Genomic DNA, 21,435 nt, shown 5'->3' with positions numbered 1-21,435 from the left:
CTCATGAATAGAGATGGTCGAGTCGGAAGAAGCGAACATCCAAGGTAATCCATATTTTTTTCTTTTTAAAAAAAAAGCCCCCTCCCAAAATCTTTGTGCCCTCTTCTGAAACAGAAAGTGTAAAAATACGAAAACTCTGAAGTCAAGATGCAGCCTGTCTAAATGTGGTGGCAGTGCTTTTATATTTTTGCTTTTTTTTTTTTTTTTAATGTGATGAGAAATTGCTGCTGTTTTCTTATTCTAGGTACTATTATAGTGTCTAGTGGCAAGTGACAGTAAGACCCCACCCAGCAAAGAGCTGTAGAAAGAAATCTGTTCTAGGGCAATGCGTGTAAACACAACCAAAAAAAAAGGAGCAATGGGAGGTTTGAGTTGCTTAAGGATACCTGAAAGGTGGCCGGTAGTCGGTACCGGAGTTGAATGGGGGGCTCCTGGTTCCCAGTCTAATTGTTTGCGTTGCCTCTCACCATGGGGGGGAATTTGTGAGACAGTATTTCTTCTGGTCACTCCTGTGGGTTTTGAAATTCCTTTTGGTTCTGGGGTGGAGACTGAGCAGGGAGTTTTCAGTGCCAGCAATGTAACAGAATTTCCAAGATTTGTGTGTTGCTACGTATCTACATAACTCGCTTCTCTTGGTCTTCTGTAGTATCCCTGCAGGCTTCCATTACTTTTATATTCTTGTACTGTTCCATTTTTGCATTAGATTTTAACTTGTTCCGGAAACAGACTGTGGCTTTTTATTTGTTCTGTAAAGCTTTAATTTGCTATTGAGTAAATAACAATGATATAGAAACTGCAGGCCCCAGTACCCAGCTTGAGAGCTATACAGTCGAACTTTCTGAAAAGCAGAATTTGGCTCTTTCGAGAACAAATACGCATCTTGATATTTTCCCCATATAACTATTGGTTTGTGCCTAAATAAATTGAATAATTAACCTCCTCTTGTTTTATTCATTACAACTCTGGTGTGCTGTGTAGAGGAGCCAGCCCACTCAGGTATTGTGCCAGCAAGTATATTTTTGTTAACAGAAGAAGTGCGAAGTACAGCCCGTGGAGCTGGACGGCGGCTCGGCGAGCCCTGGTTCCAGGGATATTGCAGCTCTTCCTGCGGCTCTCGGCGCGGAGAGCCGCCAGGCATCCCTGAATGCCGTATGACAGAAAGTGATGGAATAATTGAAGAGCTCAGCACTTTAGTTTTTAACTAAATCTCTGGAAATTACTATGCCCTCACTCAGTCAGTGTAGCTTGATCCCCCTTTTTCTCATGCGTGCCCACACAGCTGTCTCTTGACGCTGGTTGGCTTTGCGTCCTGGGAAAGGGAGCCAGGTTTTAAAACTCTAGTCCTTTTTGTCCAGAATAGCCAAACTTCTGTCTTTTCTGTCTTGGTTGCTGTCACTGGATTTTTTTTTTTTTTTTTTTTTTTTTTTTAGTGGTAAGCTATATCTCATTAGATTTTGAATAATTTTTTTACATACATGTTTTTGGACCTCTAGCTGTAAGCCATACTAGCAGGTGGGTTTAGTTCTCAAGACTCTGACTTGTGCCTCAGAATCTTTTAAAATGAAATTAAGAGATGCTGAAGCATAGTACTGATTTAGGAGAAGTGAAAGTATTGTTCAAAAGACGAGGGTAAAAAAAACAAAACAAAACAAAACAAAAGCTGCAACCCTGTGCTCTATTCTGTTCCAGTCACTAGAGGGTAGGAGAGCTTCAGTTCTTCCTAGGGAAGACACAGTTCATGCTCCAGTGTGATCTCTAAAGAAAAGCTCTGTGACCATCCAAAGGCAGTAAAAATATTTCCCAGCATGCGCTGGAAAAATCTGACAAAGCAGTATTTCCTAGTTTATTGATTCTGCTACTGCACTAAAACACTAGTACTGTACATCAATAACCATCTTTAGTTAGGAAACTCTGGTCTGTGGAAGCAGTACTAGCAGTTTGTGGCAGAACATAAAGGCTAGAAAGAAAAATTGTGTGCATGGGGAATATAGGTGTCTAGGGAAGGCACAAGAGGTTATGGAAGAATAGCCAGAGAGTATGATGGGGTAGAAAACAATGTTGCTGGACGAGATAAAGATACAGGAATAAGGGGGGCAGGGGAAATGGTGAGAGCTCTGTAATGGATACACAAACTCATCTCTTTTTTGGCTGCTGAGATGACTCTGGTTGGTTGTTGAAGGAGAAAAGGCTGTATACTTTCCATTTGAGCAGCTGAACTGAGACAGATCTAAATTTCATCTCTATAGGTTTAGGCAAATAAAAGTTTTCTATTTGAAATAGTTTTCCTGTTGTGTTTTTTTTTTTTTTTTTTTTTGTGCTGAACTATAGACGACCTCTATTGCAATACTTAGCTTCCTTTCTTCTACAAATACAGGGAAAATAACTTATTTTAAGGATGGACAAAATGAATGTAACTTTCACAGCATTTTTTTAACCTGTATTCCCTATATGAAAGAAATCTGCCTATACTCTAATTTGACCATTTTATGTTATTTTATGGCAGATTTGTCACATTTTCACATTCAGATTTTCACATTAATCACAGGATTCTTTCTGGCTTGCCAAATTCACCCCAGATGGTTAGTACCCCTGTTGATGGCACTAATACCTGATGTAACTTCATATCAGGCTGGTGAAGGGCTTCACCTGGGCTGTTGTGGATACCGTACACTCTTTGTGTGTCCTCTGAGCTTCCTTTTTTTTTGAAGAAAAGGCTACATTTCAGACAACAATGAAAACAGCGACAGTATGAGATCTCCAGTCTAGCTATGGTTGCCTCACATTCATTACAGATAGTATGCAGGAAGGATTTCAGCAACTGAATACTGTCTTTTAAATCATTTTGGTGCAAGAGCTGTTGAGCTGGATGATTTAGCTATCTGTTGATTACACAGTATATATTTTTCACTGCTGCTAGAAGGGAATCATCGCACATTTGGGCGGACTCCCAAGACATGGGCAGCACATCCAGATCCCTCATTTTTCATGGGAGCTGAGAACAGCATTGTCCTCTGTGGGAGCTGTCTCCAAGAGTGCGGCTTGCTTCTTTTTCTCATGGAGGGTGGCATTGCAAAGGGAAGAGGATACTATTAGGCAGTATTAATATACGCACTCGTATCTGTGTATTGGCAAGCTCTCCCTTCTTTTCTGTTTTTCTTTCTGGGACTGTCTGGGGCGCAGAGGGTGTTGGTAGCTATCTCTGTTGGAGCCCAACATGCTGATGCTCAGTAGCCTTGTTTGTCCTGGGTGGCTTGAGTCTCACCCTGAGTGCCCCACACGTTATTTTGAGCATTTGTACAGCTGAATAACCTTTAAGTGGTGAGCATCTATGAAGCAAATAAGCAGGTTTGCTTAGGGTGAATTGACCCGCAGCAGTTCAGTCCTGAAACAAAAGCGACACAATTGCCACCTTGATAGCCTAAGCTGATTGAATAAATTGGCTGAAAGGCTGACGGGACTGAAGTGTTCCTCAGCATCTCATCGCGGGGGAAAATCCCTCACTCTCCTTATTTTTTTATTTTATTTTATTTTTTTTTTTCTGCGTGGGCTGTTAGGTTTCATTTTTGCCTGCCTCATTGTATTTGGCTTTCTCCCACAACACCCCGTGGGCAGCGACGCTCTCCAAGTGTTTCGCGGAGCAGAGGGACTCGGTTGCCACAGGGTCACGCATTGTGGCGGCAATCTCGTGTCGGTTCACTTGCCTTTCTCGCTGCCCTCTCCTCTTTCCCAAGGGGAGACTGCCTCTGCAAAATGGTTTCCCTGCTTAATGAGGAGAGGTCCAAAGAGTCTTTCTATTTGCGTGTTGTTGTTTTCTCAGATGGCAAATTACGTGGCCCAGTTTCGACGTTGACCTCTTCACAGGGATTGCAGCAGGCTTTCTGTTGTCCTGTCTCATCCTTTTAAATGAAGGATGTGAGAGATGGGCTCGCTTCACACTTGGCCACCTCACCGTGTCATTTAAATGTACAATTTTTCTGCATCTCTTTATTGCTTCAAAAACAAATTTGAACTTGGGGCATGTATGTGTGTGTCAGGAGAAGAGACAGATTTGAAAGCAGCTCTGATGCACCAGAGGGGATTCGCTGGGTGCCTATAGAGGGAGATTATATACAAATGGTGTTATGAGGGAGACTCGAGGTCCTAAAGGATTTTGTGAAGCTGGGTCAGTGAGCTGGTTCTTTCCCCTCCAAAGCTCTGTCATTCTTGCTTATCTCCTGTATTTGGCTCTGTGAAGGCAAAATATGTCACACCTGCTCATTCTTGTCCAGCTTTCTTCTTTAAACCAGATCCAGAAAGTAATAAAAAATTGAAAGTTGGTGTGAGAAACTTTAATATAAATTTTGAAACCAGGAGCCACATTCTGAAAATAGTATTGTGAGCACTTATTTTCAATTTTTCTGTTCAGAGACATGGGATGCTTTCTGGGCGAATGTTCTCTCTAAGCAGTAGGGAGAAGAACCATCTTCTGTTTCTCACGTAGCAGGGATCTGCTCTATGACCAGGATCTGCTCTGTAACCCGTCAAATTCTGATCTCAAGGCTATCTTGATTTCAGAAGAAATGGGGGGACAGGAAGGAATAAGCTAACTTGTCAAATGTCTTGTGCTTTGGGACATGTGCCAACTTCCATCATAAAGCATGTGTTTCCTAATTTCTAGCTCAATAGCCTGATCCTAGCTTCAGCCAACGTTTCTGTACCAATGTAAGGCACCTTTACTTCAGTCTGGGACGTGGCCAGAGTGTGAGCTGGCTGACTGCAGAGAGTTTACAGGAAAATATAGCAGGAGAGGCCTGAAGGACCTGGCATCCAGTCTGGGAGCACAGCTGGGAAGAGCTCGGGTTCAGCAGCAGAAGATGAAGTACCTAAGTGCGGAGGTGTCAGTAGCCTGGGAGGTAACAGGGAAAGGGTAGAGCTGAATAGATAAAAACACTTTAAAATTACCACTGATTAAGCAGTTATGTCCTCCTTTTCTGGCCAGCGTAGACAGGGGCTTTGACTTTTTTGGTCTCATTGTGAAAGCAAGTTAATGTAGTGATGGCTGGAGGGAGGGAAAGTGTTTTGGGTGTTATTTTCAGTGCTTGTTTGCCTCCGAGTAACTCTGTTGGATTAATTTCTGCACTTCTCTGTGCTCTGCTCTGTAATAGTTTTACCAACTCAGAGGGAGGCTGTAAAATTTAATCAATTAACTCTATGTAAATCAGTTTGAAACAAGTAGGTGCAGGTTATCAGAGAGGAGGTAAGACTTTTAAAACAAATAATGCAATATAATTTTCTTGTCACCTGGGAGGCATTTTCCATAGTACAGACTTCCCCAGGCAACACTGAAGTTGACTCATTGATGGTCTAGGTCTGTGGGTTTACCACACATCTGGGTTTCCCCAGATGTGCTTCCTTCCAGAAACTGTGAGTGGAATCTGAGACACTGCCTGTTTGGCTGGGATTTCCATCGGGGTGGTCAGAGGAACGGCCTGCCAAATACCTGGGGAGGCTGGAGAGGTGGCTGCAGAGCATGCACAGAGTGGTTCTTCGGTGTGGGTGTAGATGCTACAAGGCACAGGAGACGTGCCAGACCTGCTGAGCACACACTGTGGGAACAACCGGGGCACATCCAGGAAATCCAAAGCATTCCTAATGTGACAGGCTGCCTTCAGGGACGTGAGACAAGCAGCCTTCCCGGGCTCCGTGCTGCTCCGTTTGGAGAGAGGCTTGTGACAGTGGCAGAGCTGGGCTGGGGGAGGTGGGAAGCAGACTGCTGTTATCGAGCCTGTGTTGAGGTGCTCCAGATCCCCATGCCCTAAACCAGTTGCAAACGTCTTGGTTTCTTTACCCAGTGTGATGCTCTAAAGGGATGCTAGGTCTCCTCCAGAAAGTAGCCAGCTCCTGTTAGCTGGAGACCAACAAAGCCCTCTTCTGAGATGAGCACAGAGCACTTTTGCAGCTGCGCAGCCATCTGGAAAGGGGGTGCACAAGGCCGTTTGCTAGGGGCCACCTGTTTTGGAAGGTCAGAGTTGATGCATTGCAATGTGTTCCAGTAATACCGACCTGCAGGCGCTGATTTTTCCTGGGACTGCACGGAATCCAGGCCGGTTTGGGTACTTCCCAACAGTCTTTTGAATTGTCAAGTCAATGGCTAAAAGGGTGGGGTTACATGTGCTACAGAACTTGGGTAGAAAGGCCCCCTAACGCTGAGTGACACCCTAAAATACTGGCCTGGTTAAAAAATGAAAAGAATCTAAATTTGATTTGAAAACTGAGTGATAACAACTGGTTTTTGTGTTCAGCCTGGAAGCTTTGACGAGAACTGGATGCTTTGTTTTTAAAAGAAATTGCAACATGGATAATAAACTTTGTCTGTTTTTTTTTTTTTTTCAGTTTGTGAACTAACATCAAATGCCTCTTCCTCCTCTGAGGAAGGAGAGGGTAGGGAGGGAAAATCCTTGGTCCTAAAGCAGCAAGTACATCACATCAAAACATGACTATGTTAAATACTAAAATGTTCAAAGTACAACTGAGATAGATAAAGGCTTTGATGGGAAGTGGATATTTCCCAGGGACATTACAAGCAATAATCCAGATGTTATGGTGTAATGCAACGAGTGTCCATGGATAGATGGGGAGCTCAAGCCAAGCAGCGCCTGCTGTAGGCCTTAGCCCTCCACTCCCATGCTGTTACGCCATATGGAAGCAATCTCCAGGCCCCTTTAATAGCCAGCTTTGGATTCCATTTTCACAGGGCTCATAGAGCTAAGTGGAGCTGTTTTATGGACAAGTTAGATAGAAGCCTTTCCAAGATAAACATCCAATTCGAAATTAGGACATACCAAGCTGCAAAATTATTTTAGGGCATATTTCATGGAAGCACTGCCATTTTTCTAAGGCGATTGCCAGACTGTAGAATGCCCTTTGATCCCTTGTGGACATTACTCCCTTTTTTATAAAAAGGATTTTGAAATAGTTGCAGTGTTTAGGGAGGAATATATCTGCCGGGACTTTGAAGTATGTCCATGGGAACAGTCATGCTTTAGCTTTTTGGCCTAAAAGACGAACTTTAAAAAAAAAAAAAAAAAAAAAAAATTACATTGCAGCTGGATTTATGAATCAAAATCTCGTTTTCTTTTTAAAGGTAGGAATTTTTAACCAGTGTGCCAGGAAAGCCAAACAGGGTGTTTAAATAGAAGTATATTAATATGCTTGTGGGATTCAGAGTTGGGTATTTTAACCAGTAAAAAGCAAGTAAAAATTTGTGAGTTCACCACCCGTGATTTAAGAATTTTGTTGCTGGGTAATTGATCCATAAAAAGTAATCTTCAGACATCAGGTGCTTTTGCAATCGTTTTATTTAGCAACAATATTTCTTACTTGCTTTTAAAGCTAACACGTCCTGTTTTAAAGTGACTTGTGAAATCTTCTCCTCCGTCTTGCTCCCACCTGTATATGACATGATTGAAGCTCCGAAGTGTGGCGAGTTAAAAGTTGCTTCACGAGAATAAAATATGGCAGGATTTTTACTGCGAGAAGAAAAGTAGAGCCTTGAGTTTTAATGTTTCCAGCTCACTCCCCGCAAATAAAGACCTATTTAATCATCCTCTGTCCAATAAAATATTGCCAGTTAGCAAACTGTTAGTGCAGCCATGCTATGTAGGATGAAGCTGAGAAGGTAACAAATGTGGCTACCAGGTAACTATAACTCCAGATGAAGAGCCGGCGGTGTCAGTGTTTTTCAGCAGGCATCGGTATTTTTGATTCGTGAGCTCGGTTTCTGGAAGCAGGAGCTGCAAAAGCAGCAGGCAGAAAGCTAGGGTGGACGACAGGAGGTTGAGTGATGGAGGAGGTGGAAGATGCGTGCTCAGCCTTTCACCTGGCCATAGGCTTTATGACTGTGGGCTGTCTCCCCCCACCACAGACAGGAATGCAGGAAAAGGACAGACCTGCTTTTTCTGGACATGCAAGGGTTCAGTTTCTCCCCTCTCCCACCTCTCCTCCCCATAGGTCTCCTGTGTCTTTCCGTGAGCCGAGGTAATAGATTTCTCTCAACGCTCGAGGTCTGCTCTTGCTGAAGCTCAGCCAGGCTGGGTGAAGTTGACTTTCCTGTTGGTTTAAGCTAACCCTGCTGGCTTTGCTCTGATGCTGAGCATCAGATGATGCTGCTTCATGGGGTCAGCCATAGTACAGTACAGGCAGAAAATCCATAGCATCCTACTGTCCTCCATCCTCTACTTGCTCCTAGGGGGTCACGGTACCTCTCTCACTTCTGGTGCTTTCATATCACAGTCAGTTTGAGCATAAAAAAGTGGGTTTGGATGTGTTAATGTTTTGTGTCGCTGACTTGCTTTTCAGTCGAGTTTCATGCGGAGCGCGCGACTCTCGGACTCTTTGCGCAAGAACCAGTTGTGGAATGGGCTGGTCACCATCACACTCCTGGAGGGGAAGAACATCCCCGGAGGGGGCTTGGCAGAGATTTTTATTCTCCTCAAACTGGGAGATCAAAGATACAAGAGTAAGGTGAGTATTAAGGATTTCCTTAAGTTTGCTGAAGCCAATAAGATACTTGGTGTTTCTTTTACCAGTGTTGCTACCTCAGATGGAACTGTTCTTGAATCGCTTTTATATAAGTGAGATCAAAACCGGGAGACCAGCTCAGAGACATTAACCCTTTACTAATAAGTTTTACATGCCAATATAGAAATAGGAAGTTAGGAATATTGTGTATACCTGGTTTTGTGCATTTAGCGTAGTAATCATATTGACGGATGTTTGACATTAATATGAAATGAAATAAAGCTATGTACATCACACATGTGTTTTGTTCTTTGCCAATACAGAAGTTAGGTTGCAGTGTTAGATATGCTGGAAAAGCAGACCTGAAATAGTTCCCAGTGCAGGGGAATTTTTTTTTTTATTATTTTTTAAAGCACCTTTCTTGAAAAATGTTACTTATAACAAGGAAAAAAACCGCAACCCCCCAAAAATAACCAACCAAAAACCCAAAACAACACACAGAGAATATTCCATGGTTTTGATTTTAATTTTTATTCCTCTAGGCTGTGTTTATTTGTATCCAGTACCATTTCATGGGAATCTAAGAAATGAATGGGGTTCCCAAAGATAAACATTTCATCTCCAAAGTCTAATAAGGAGAGGGGCTATAATTAAAATAATATTCTGTTGAGAAAGCAAGAGCTCTGCATGTCATGAACTGGAAGTGCAGAAGGAGGAGGAGGAAACAAACAAACCCTCTCCTGTACAAAATGTACAGAGCAAGTTCACAGAACATAATGCTCAGATGTAGGCGCATCTGAAACCTGCACTCTGTCCCCTACATTGAACCTCAAACCAAGGTCATGATATAATGTTTTTATTTAGAAAAACAGCTTTGAAAAATAACAAATGGGTTAGTTATTTTAGAATAAAGATGTTATTCCAGTTAAGATCCCTTTTTATGTTTCTCTTTAATGGCCCATAGCCTGTGTCATGAATCTGCAAGACTACACTGTTTGCAGTCACAGAAAATTAAAGAGTTTAAGATGGGAAGTCAAGTACAACATTGTCTGCAGCGAGTTAATTGTTTAGTATTTCTGTCTAGCGTCCAGTAAAAATTGGGGACTGCTGCTTTTACACCCTAATAAGACTTCAGATTGTCAGTACGTAACGTTCTTTTCTGGAGTTTTTTCAATTTATGAAGTACAATCTCTCATGGTCCAGAAAAGCAAGCAAGGTGGGAGGAATCTTAGTCATGGTCCAGCTAATCCTATCTCCTGTTCTCTCAGTGGCCATGCTGATATTGATGGTGGGTAGTGTAGTGTGATATGAATTGCAAGTGATTTCAATCCTAATCCAGTGAATACTCAGAATAATCTGAACACATGAACAATCTCACCAAACTCAGAGGGACAATTTACAGACACCAAATTAACCAGATGTTAATAATTTCAAGGCTGTTCCTTTTCCTATATCTTAAAACAGAAGGGTAAAAATACTATTGTGGGTTCCTTAATTCATTCAAACCTGTTTTCAGGTAATTGCCCTCAAAAGGTTTTTTTTTTTTTTTTGATTTCTTCCAGTGTGATGTTGAATGATGACCGCAGTCCACTGAAAGTGGAGCTGGGGGGATCCACCTTGCATTTCAGAATTTCTCCAGCCATTATTTCACATCACACTTGCATATTTATCATTAATATGAGAGAGGAAAGAGAGTTTTTAAGGAAGATGAGGCTCTGCGTGATGGGCTGGAGAGCTTTGATTGGAATTACTTTAGTACTCGATGTCCTAACATCCAACCTTGTTCTTGTAAAATAATTGATATGTGCTTTACTGTGGAAAAAAGTACCATTTAAGAAAAATAAATATTATAACTGCATGTTTTCTAGACACTGTGTAAGAGTGCAAATCCTCAGTGGAGGGAACAGTTTGATTTTCACTACTTCTCTGACAGGAAGGATATGTTGGACATTGAAGTCTGGAGAAAGGATAACAAAAAACATGAGGAGCTTTTGGGAACGTAAGTTGAGGTGGTTTTTTTTGTTTGTTTATTTTTGTGGGACTTTTGCGGGGGAGGAGGGGTGGGGTAAGTACAAAAGATGTGATTTTTTTTTTTTTTTTTTTTTTTTAATTGATCAATTTTCATTACCAACATCACACTGTGTTTCTCTCCTTTTTCTGGTCATGTCCAGAGTCCTCTGTTAGGGTATGTTTATTAAAACCTATTAACGGGTAATTGATTAGCCACAACCTGAATGCAGAGACACCCAAGTTGACTCAGCACGTGCTGACTGTAAAATCCAGAATACTGCGGGAGCTCGGAGAAACTGGTGGCAGGGAGGAAGCAGTACGGTGATACCACCCCGCTGTGTTCTGCAGGGCTGATACATGCCCTCAGGCCGGTGCCAGCTCAGGGATCTTTGTTCTCCTTTTGCGAGTGGCAGCCGTGTCCCTTATTTCTGTTTGCGCTTTGGTGGTGTGTTCTAGTAGCCTTGCTTACGTATGGGTCCTGTTGCCTGGGTTTGCTTTATTTGGGTGATCTCTTCCCTGCTGCCCCCGAGGACTGATCTCTGTGGGTTTGGTGCCCTACACTTTGCATGAGCTCATGTTGTTTAAAGCATCATCTTTAAGGGGCAGCCTCACAGGTGATTTATCCATCTCCTGACTGATACTAGATTTTGTCCCACTGCATTTATTCCCTTATCGCTTCAAATTCTCAAGTAAAGATCTTATGCCACATTAGACTTTCTGTGGGATAGCAGTCAACCTTTTATTTTTTTTAAATGGGAATATAATATGGTTCCTACTCTCATGTCCTGCTCTTTCTCTTATACTTGAACTCTGTTTTTTGTACAGTATTAGTACATTCTTGGTTTCCTAGTAGTAACTGCATCTTCTTCCTTGTTTTGGTTTGCAGCATTATCACCTAGACCTATCTCCCCAAACCGCATCTGCACAGTTGGCTACATGCAGCAGCACCAAGAACTATGTAATTTACTGGAGCCCTTCTTGGGTTTGCCCATGCTTATCTGCTCACGGGATCAGTGCCACCACCTCTAAATTCATAGAGTCAGGGATCCTGTCTGCAGTTGTTTGCTGTTCTTACCTGGCGAGGGTTTCACAACTTGCTGACTAAATAACAGTAACTCATAAGAACATTCTCTTACTTTAAGCATTCAAATAGTTTGAAACTATTCACTGAAAAGAACAATGCCCTTTGGCTCTACAAATGTTTGTGGTTTTGCAGAGCAGGAAATGCTTTCTGGCTGAATGCTGTTGCTCATCACATGGAGAAGTGGCTGAAGATGAATCTGTTCCTTCCATTCTCACAGTTACTTTTATTACTTCTGATATTCTGTTTAGAGTTGAGAAATGTAGCAGTGTTTGTGTCTTGCCTCTGTTCCATCTCCCTGATGCTGAAGCAATCCTTCCTTGGATTCCCCCCTCCTTTTTTCTTACTGGATTCTGGCAGGTGGTGTTCAGTGTGGCAAAAAATTATCAGCAAAATGCTTATTCTATTATTAAAGATTTCAGCACTGGGAAAGCCTGTGTGTGTTAGATTTACCTTAAAGTTATTTTTGCTGTCTATGTGGAGAGAAAAATATTGCTGTGTTGCCCTAAGCACAGCAAATTCACTGTAGCGTCAAAACAGGAAAAAGTTATACTAGATTTTAAAGAGCAATTGCCAGAATAGGTAAACACTAAATGCATAATAACAAGTCTTATTTTTTACTGTGTAGAAACTTTTGACACCCAATAAATAATATTTTGTGAAGGGTTCAAATTCAGTCTAATCTGGAAAAGGATTCTGTAGGAAAAACAGCATTATGAGGTGCCATGTTTATTGTCTCCATGACTTCCAAGTTGAGTTTTGAGATTTCTGGATTTCACAACATCATTGTAAGAACGATTCTTTAGTAAAATGTTTGTGGGTTATATTCGGTCATTACGCATAGCAGTACAGCCCAACTGCCCTCAAATAATTTTCATTGTTTTAAGGAAAAGTCAAAATTTGCTGGTTCTGAATTAATAATTCTGTGGTCAATCTGTGGATAAAGTTGTGATTAATTGTGCTCCCCTCAAGGCTGTGTAGGTTGAACTGCGTTGGTTAGACCTTCTAATATATGTATATTTTTAATATTTGAATGAAGTTGAGGAGGTATACAAGGTGGACTCATGTCTGATAATCCAGGCTGCTGAATTTTTGTGGAATGAAGACTTTTGTTAATTCCTTTAGACCCAGGATTTCACGTAGGATAGATGCCTTACACCCCTGGAACATGGCTCTTCTCCCAGGCATAATTTGGTTTCAAGGTAAAATATTGTTCTTGAAATAAGGCCTGAAGTGTGTGGAGACTATGAAGGATGTAGAATAAGAAATGCACTGGACCTCCGTTACTGAACACTAACACGTGGGGCATTTGTCTGCCTCTGAATTAGTGAGGAAACATTCGGTGCATTTTCATGTCACCCTTCTCCTGTCACGAAACAGACCCTCGCTGTCAGTGCACATCACAAGCTCAATTATTACATTCAGCCCACCTGCGCTCTTCTTAGATTTTCAGCTGGGTCCAGTTTCTCTTCCTCCCTTAAAATACTGCAGCCTTGAGTAGTTTGTTTGCCAAAGTCCAACACTGAGGGGTGGCTGTGTTTTGGTGCTGGATGAAATAATCCCTCTATTTAGTCTACACAGAGCTGTTGGTAACATTTATTGAGTGCCTTTTGTGTCCTTTGGGATAAGAGGCATGCTATAAACAGGAGATGATGTTAATGTGTATTAATAAACAAAGGTGTTAACATGTGCAGAATTTGTCCAGGCAGAGTTACATTGTTTATGCCAGGTTGTTAGTGTTTCAGCGTTAAGGGATAGGTTTTGAAAAAGAGATGCTGCAGGATGTTGGAGGTTTTTTTTTTTTTTTTTTTTTTTCACATATTTACCTCAGGAACGAGGTATTACAGAAATTGCTAGACTTAAGACCATGAGCTGTGAGATTGGAGTGCATCCAATATCTTTATGATGAATGCCTCCAGGAAACAGTGTCTTTGCAACAAGAAACAATCCTTATTTTAAAGGCCATGCGGTTAGGAGGAGCAGTAAAATCTACTGTGGCTGCATCCAAACCTTTCATTTAAATTTCACCAAGCTATAGGAGAAATCAGACAATCAAATTTAATCTGTAAAATAGATCAGAATAAGACTTTCTTAATTGTCTCACTGACACCTGTGGCCTTTGAAATTTCTTTTCAAATATTAATCAGGTACATCTTACTGTATACCGTAATAATGCCTCTAACCTCTTTTGTGAAGGGCTTTCAGGAGTTCTGCAGGAGGAAAAAATAACATTGTTTTGTGCGGATTTTTTCATATGTGTTTATATTTAAGGATACTTATAATTTGATGAACTGTGGATTGCATAATAATATACAGCCCCATTACTACTTGTGAGAGGCTAAGATCTGCAACTTCTAATGAAATTTTACCATTTGATTCCCTGATAAAGTTAAATAATTTAACCCCAAATTTACCATGTAGTGTTCCAGGTAACATTTCTTTGCAAAATGAATAAAAAAGCGGAGGGGGGGGGAAGTTTGGCAGCTAAAGATAAGGGCTGTAAGTCGAAAGAACAGTCTTAAATGAAAACTAAAGCTGGTGTAATCCTCTACAGGACTAGAGGTTTATAGAGAGGTGTAGACCTACGTATTGATCAGGAGGAGGAAGAAAACCATTTAATTAATTGTGGTTTAAAAAAAAAAGAAGTGATAGATTTGTGTGCACAATGCATTCTTAACTTACAAAACTGTATACCCTGAGATCATGCATATAGCCATGTGTGTGAAAGATTATACCTGAATTTAATACGAAATGTAGCAAAAGATGACAACAAGCAGAGTATCCTATTCTGAGATAGGATTACAGTGTTGAGAATTTAACTCAGGAGATCATTTGCATCACCTAAAATCCAAATAATTTGAGAGCTTTGCCCTTTGCATTCAGATTAGGGAACATCTGAGCAAAAAGTGGATTGCCTCCATTAGTTTTATACTGTGCCCATCATGATAGTCTCTTACTACTTTCCTGTGAAATAATTATCTGTAATAAGGTCTTGCAGATAGAAAACTGAGAAAGGAGGAAAGGAAGAGTTTCTGTTTCAGGATAGGGGAAGTAGTTTAGAAATCATTAGGCTCATTTTAATAGTGTAGCAGCGTTTGTGTGGAAACTTCTGAATTTATATAGTAAATTGAATGTCTAATTGTTTTACCAAGCTGCATTCTTTGCGGTCTGATCCTTTATGTTGTATAACCTAAATGAAACAGATTGTCTTTTTTTTTTTTTTCCTTAAGCCTTTTGCCATTTGCAAGTGCAAATATGGATTTTCTTTTCAGTTCCTCAAAAGAAAACAGAGGCATACCATCACCTTGAGTGAACACAGATGTTTTAAGGAAGTTAGTTTGCGTGGAAATCAGACATGATTTGAGGAAGAAATGCTTATACTCCACCTCCTGCTGTTTTCCCCTCCACATGTGCATCTCTCCTACCCCCACACCGTTATACTCGATCTTTTCTTTGACCTTTGGCTAATCAAATTCTTTTAATAAGTGAAACAATTCAAATTTGCCAAAACAAGCTAGAATTATATTTAACTTTGCCTTTGATATACGAGAGATTTCTGAGGTTATCTATCAGGGTATGCACCGTTGTCTGAACAAGTTGTCTTTTCTCTCTTACCCCATGGAAAGTTCTTAAGATAAAAAAAGCAAATGCAGCTTTTCCCAGTTGCAGACTCTGTTGAGTGGGTGGTGTATGAAATGCTCATGTGGGAGATGTGGCCTCTATTGCCAGCTAAACCACAGACCAGCTGGGTGACCCTGAGTTTTTTCTTCTCCTTTCTTAAGTTTCTTCATCTGTAAAAAAAAACAAAAAAAACCCCAACAAACCTAAGATAACAATACATTCCCCCTTTCACACTGATACCTAAAGTATCCAAAAAACTACTTCAGTCTGAGAAGGAACTGTTAATGCAGCCAAGGTGATGTTGACCTCCGGTGTGGAAGTGATAAGGTCTTTTTCTCAAATGTTTGACTTTTTTGTGGTGGTTTTGTTTTCCTTTCTGCTGTAACTTCTCTTGTCATATCTTTCCAAAGAGTCTAGGCATAGTGATGAGCTTTAAACGCAACCCCTCACACTTGGAAACTGTGTTGAGAGGCAGCCTACGCTTGTGCAATAGCGTGGTGCACCAAGAGTAAACTTGCAAACCTGTTGTACATTCAGTGCAGTGAATGGCAAATAGCGCACTTAAGGCAAAGTCATCCGCATTGACTCTGGTCAGAAGCAGCTTACACAGAGAGAGGTTTTAATACACAGAGCTACTGGATGCCTTACAAACTCACCAGAGCAATGACTTTTACTTCATAACATAGCTTCTTGGGTTTTCAGGCTGAAATGTTTTGGGATTTTTTTTTTTTTTTTCTCCCCCCTTAACATTCACAGAAAATAGGCTGTTAAGAAGCGGAAAGCATGCAATTTATAGCAGATGGGTATAAACTGCTCCAGCTCTACTACTGGAATGGGATCAATCAGGAACACTACATGCACCATTTACCCAGAAGAAACTCACCTGGGGGAACCCTGTGGAATTTTAGCCTATTAAGACAACACCTTAACAAGTTTAGTTTAAATAAAAACTTGTCGGCAGGCATTAAGGGGAGCGAAAGATCTCGCTCTCCATCATCCTCTCACTGTCCCTTTGAGAAATGTGACTCCCCTTGCACTGTGACAACAAAGCTTCTCCTTCCTTATTTTTGTGTGTTTTTTTTTTTTTTTCCCTTTTTCATCTATAACTTTTGTTCAGCCTGTTCTTAAAAGCCAAGCCCCACAGAGGTTCAAAAAAGTTCCACTCCATTTACTGGACTTCTAAATAGAAGGCATTTAGCCGAGCCAAGTGATTAGGCTTTCTGTTGCATTTAACCGCTCCCTTCTCATTTATCTGCCTGTCTAGTGATCTCTCTCTGCTTTAGCCCATCCTCATCTTTTATTATTGTCTCTATGAATGTTTCTCTTTTTTCCTTCTTATTTTTATTTTTTGCGGAAGTATCAGGTTAATGATACATATTATGTGCAAGGGGTGGGGAGGAACTTTTAAGACAATCTTTCCCTTTGGGAAATATAACAGTACATTGAAAATGTAGCTCTAGTAAGGCTTGTAAAAGAGATTGGGGCATACAGTATAATGTAGCATAAAATGGAGTATGTGACTTTAAAGAAACTAATCTATTTTAGGCTAATGTTTTAAATTTTGTGTTTGCCCCTTTTCTTTTCCCCCAGGTGAAATAAAATTGTGTTTCAAATCCATCAAAAAGCACTAGGGGATTTTAGAGTGGAAGTGAGGCAGGCCAGAGTTAAGTTTTCCTTGCAGCCCAAACCTTTTACCTCTGCTTACCAGTAGGTGAACCAGAAAGCAAAACTTGACAGTAAGTGGAATAGAAACTGGCTAATTGGTTTCCCATGTTTAATTTTGAGATGCCTTTTTTTTTTTTTTTTTTTTTTTTTTTGTTTTACATTCTTTCCATCCTGAATAAGTAATAAGTTTTGGTGCCTGCTTGCTACTGAAATCAATATAAATGTTGCCTTCCCCCCCACCCACCCCACCCAGCTCTTTTAACTCTTTTTACTTATTAACCCCTGGCAATGTTGTTCTAGGTGCCAAGTTGACATTACTGCCCTGCCGACGAAGCAGACCAATTGCTTAGAGCTGCCTCTGGAAAAGCATCCGGGGGCCCTGCTAATGTTGATTGCTGTTGCCCCGTGTACAGGAGTGTCGATCTCTGATCTGTGTGTCTGCCCTTTGGGGGACCCCAGTGAACGGCAACAGATTACACAGCGCTATGTGAGTTTGCATTTATTTTTTCTCCTTTAGTTTTGAAAGTAGTCAAAATTGCAGGGAAATAAAAATATAAAATTGTCCAGTCATAATAACATGTCTTCTACCAGAGAAAACTATTAGACCGAATAGTTATTATGTTTAGAATGACAAGGAGATTGGCAAGGCAGATAGACCCAAGCAATTTGTGTGCTTGTATTTGTTGAGTTTTAAACTAATAGTTTTCTTTGCAAACTTGAGTTGTATTAAGAGATTATCATGGGGAATGAGACACACTGAATATCATGGAGAGATCATAGTATACTTCACTTTCTTTCCTTCTTTGGGGAGGATATGTTCTGGACTTTAAATTATTGGAAGATAACGCCATATGATGACTTCCACACCTCAACCCTCAAAAGCTGGGCAAGCAGGAATAAGTGTATCTCTCTGAAATGGGGTACGAGACAGTCATGAAGAATTTGAACCACATAAGTCAAAGTTTTTGAGGACAGATTCCTCATTCCTGGTTGAGTGTGCTGCCTTCCCAACCCGTGCTGCTTCTCCAGGTCTACCTATGTCCCATTTTCCTGTTTTAATGGTCAGATGATATTGGCATAAACATGCAGGGCTCCTTCCAATTTCCATCATCATGTCAACATGTAACTTTTGTGAATGGAGAATTTCCTTAGGTAGCATGTGATGTTGTGAACCTCAGGGTCATGATGCAGTGAGGCAGGGTTAGTGGACATGTATTAATGAGTATATCAGCTGCTGAATTGAAATAGTGATCAATATAAAAATGTAAGTCATTTAGTAGTTCAATAATTTCTGTTTTGTACTGAATTACAAATTAAATGTATCTGTATGCTTTCCTCCTTGCAGTGTATAAGGAATTCTTTTCGGGACATAAAAGACATTGGTTTCTTACAAGTCAAAGTTTTAAAGGCAGTGGACCTGTTGGCAGCAGATTTTTCAGGTGTGTTGTTTCTATTTTGCATCATATGATTCTATAATATATTGTGAGTGCTAGTTAGATTTTTCAGGTGTGTTGTTTCTATTTTGCATCATATGATTCTATAATATATTGTGAGTGCTAGTTAGATTTTGTGCAGTACCGTCAGTTGATCAAGGAAAAGTAAATCTTCCCATCATTTCTCCAGTGGTGAAATCTGCCTCATGGAACTGAGATACCGAGTGGTTTTGATTCCCAAAAGTGTGTGGGAAGACCCAGTGGATGGAGGTCTGATTTCCCCTTTATATCAGAGCATCATCACCGATAACTTAACACTTAGCACGGTGTGCTGTTGTATCTTCCAGCAGGAATACATAAAATAAGAGTCAATATAATGTGATGGTGCCTGCAAAGCAGCCTCTTATTGGGTGCCTTGTGAGTCCATGAGCAAGACTGAAAGATTTTGGGGGTGTCTGACACTGTGCTGAGTGTGTGAGTTTGGGTGGTGCCACAGGCTGTCACCTGAAAAAGAAGGCTTGGCAGCAATGGGGCGAGTGCGATGGTTTCTCTTGCAGCTCGTCTGAGGCTTCAGTTTGGGATGATCTTTTCGGCGCTGTCACTCCAAGAAAAGGATGGATTTTCCACTGAGCCGTATCTCAAACTGTGCTTGGTCCTGATAGCAGTGGACACTCACACCTTTTAAAAATGCAACTTTATATTGTTTCTCCAGGGAAAGTCTGGGGAATTGATACTTCTCTGTAGCGACTGCCTGGATATTATTATTTTTATTATCATCTTCTCCAGGATTCTGGAGACCTTTTAATTCCCCTCTGTATTTTGCAGCAGCTCGTAATTCACAGACACAGCACTGTGTACTGTGTATTTGCTGACATAGTCATTTTATAAGATAACTTGTTGATAGAGGCAGAAAAGATGCTAGAGAGAAAACACTCTTGCTGTGTTCCCTGGTACTCATGAAGATATTGTAACATAAGAGAACGTTGCTCCTAAAAGAAGGACCAAACGAGAAAGCCCAAGATTAATCACAATACTATTTCAGTTTCAATTCACTGCTTAACCTTGCAGTGGAAAAAAAACATTACTGCAGAGAGCAGTACTTTAAAGAATGAAAGAACTTAATTTGCAAACAAACAAAAAAAAACCTGCCAATAATGAAAGGTAGCTTGTACAGAAATATATTTCTAGATTGACATAATGTATACATCTATATGGAATTAAGAGCGTAACTTACTAACAAATTTAATAAGTGCACAGTATCAAAGCAGAACCTTTGGCAAATGGCAAGGCTAGGGCTATCTAGAAATACGTGAGGTTTTAATAGAGATAGTGTCCAGGGAAAGAGCTGAGCTTGGGAGGTTATTTACTCTTTGGAAAACTTCACTGATGCTAATGCAGTTGCATCAGTGATGGATTTGGCCCCCTTTCCCTTAATACTTAAACAGGAGCATGTGGGTGGATAATGAACATTGGAAGAGACACGCAGGTTCCTGATTCTGCAATTCAAAGACTTTTCATACAGAGTATGTGACACACATTCCTTGTGCATAGCACAGAATGAAATTCTGCTTAAGTAAAAGGTTACTCAGTCTGTCATTATATTCAAAATAACCCAGGCTTTGAGCCTGATTCATGAAGCAAATGACAAATTGTTTTTCAATGGCAGTGCTGAAAATATCCTAGTATTATGCTGTAATAGACCCACCAAATTGCAAAAGGATGCAGCCATTTTAGGTAAAAATAGCATAATTTCTGATCGTGAAATGAGAGACATAAAGATTAATTATCTGTTCTGAGCCATTCATAAATGATTAGTGCAGCAATTATGGGCTTCCATAATAGAGCCCTCCTAGAGCAGTGCCATATTTCTTGCATTGCCAAGGAGACTGCTCAGATTTATTGTTATTGATAAAAGTAAATTCAAAGTCCAGCTAAAAATCTGATAAAGGGAAAATCGCAGAGACAATATGAGTAGTGCAAAGATTTCAAGGGTTAATAGAGGAGCAGTATGAGCGGGTATCATTCCCTCCCTGCCCTGTCCCATAGCAGTTATGACTCTTGTGTGGGTGAACTTCTGCAGACCAGTCATCTGATAACAAGTGTAATGCCACTTTATACCTTCTTCCCATAGTAAAGATTGGATTTTGGTGTGATTGGGATTTCTGTTGTCAGTGATTATATGTTGGCATTATAGATTTTAATTGCAAGTTTTTAGCCTTCTATAATAATAGCTATCAGAAAACAACATAGTATGTGCTTTGGTTTTGAACAGTGTTTTGAAAATCCGTGTTTTACCATTTGACATAAATTTTAGCCTAGTTTCTACACAGCTATATCAAATATGTAGCAGCTCTTCAGCCACTGCTAGCCCAGTTTGAGTCTTCCATACTTTTATATTCCTAGATAATAGTTTTGTTGACTTTTTCTGCTTTGTTGGATGTTTTCTGTGTACGCATGAGAGTTCTTCTCAAACACTGCATTTGCTCACTGACCAAAAAATAGCATTCAGAATACCAAATTATACAGTGGGATTGTTTTTGGCATATACCAGTTTGCATTTCAAGCAGTTTCTCTGAAAGGGTACATGCATCTTCCACACTTATCAGGGAATGGGCACGTAAGCTGAAAAGGAGAAGACAAATAGATTCCAGTAACACACATGGTCTTTAAACTTTACCAATATTGACTAGTTAATACCCACTGTTTACATACTGAAAAGATTCCTGTTTAGTTTATAAACTTCTCACAGAAAGAACCTTAAGAGCTCTGCATTAATAATACTAAAAACAAGGATTAAGAAAAAGACAGCTTTTGCTTAAATATCTTGTTTGTCTGCTATCTAAATCCCTGCATTGCTGACATATTTAGTTGCCAGCATAAAAGTTAGGCTAGAGTATCTGTGGCTGAGTTACACATGAACACTGGAGATGAGATTAAATCAGATACTGAGACAGACATGCTGATAAAAGGTACTCTGTTCACAATCAAAACTGCTGAGCTGAAATAAGTTGTGGAAGCTACAAGTTTATGTAATGCGAGTTATCAAAAAAATACATTAGCAAACATGTCTTTGTCATAATAGGTTCCATGCTAACATCATTCTTTGGAAAGGAGGTTGGGATTTTT

General features: G+C 40.4%; 1 protein-coding gene across 6 annotated transcripts in view; it reads left to right on the top strand.

Moving 5' to 3' along the window:
* MCTP2 (multiple C2 and transmembrane domain containing 2) overlaps nt 1–21,435 on the top strand; it is a 136,283-nt gene that overhangs the window by 52,167 nt on the left and 62,681 nt on the right. For 5 of the 6 annotated variants that reach the window (XM_042804137.1, XM_042804138.1, XM_042804139.1 and 2 more), the window contains 5 exons: nt 12–44; nt 8,338–8,502; nt 10,368–10,498; nt 17,177–17,363; nt 18,222–18,315. In XM_042804137.1, the coding sequence (XP_042660071.1) occupies nt 12–44; nt 8,338–8,502; nt 10,368–10,498; nt 17,177–17,363; nt 18,222–18,315 (610 nt within the window). The remainder of the gene's footprint in view (nt 1–11; nt 45–8,337; nt 8,503–10,367; nt 10,499–17,176; nt 17,364–18,221; nt 18,316–21,435) is intronic. The other variant, XM_032994269.2, reaches the window with a different exon arrangement.

The sequence above is a fragment of the Tyto alba genome, unplaced genomic scaffold, assembly GCF_018691265.1.
Source record: "Tyto alba isolate M040663 unplaced genomic scaffold, T.alba_DEE_v4.0 Super-Scaffold_41, whole genome shotgun sequence".
Lineage (NCBI taxonomy): Eukaryota > Metazoa > Chordata > Aves > Strigiformes > Tytonidae > Tyto > Tyto alba.
Note: the sequence above shows the minus strand (reverse complement) of the source record. Positions and strands in the feature narration are given on the sequence as shown.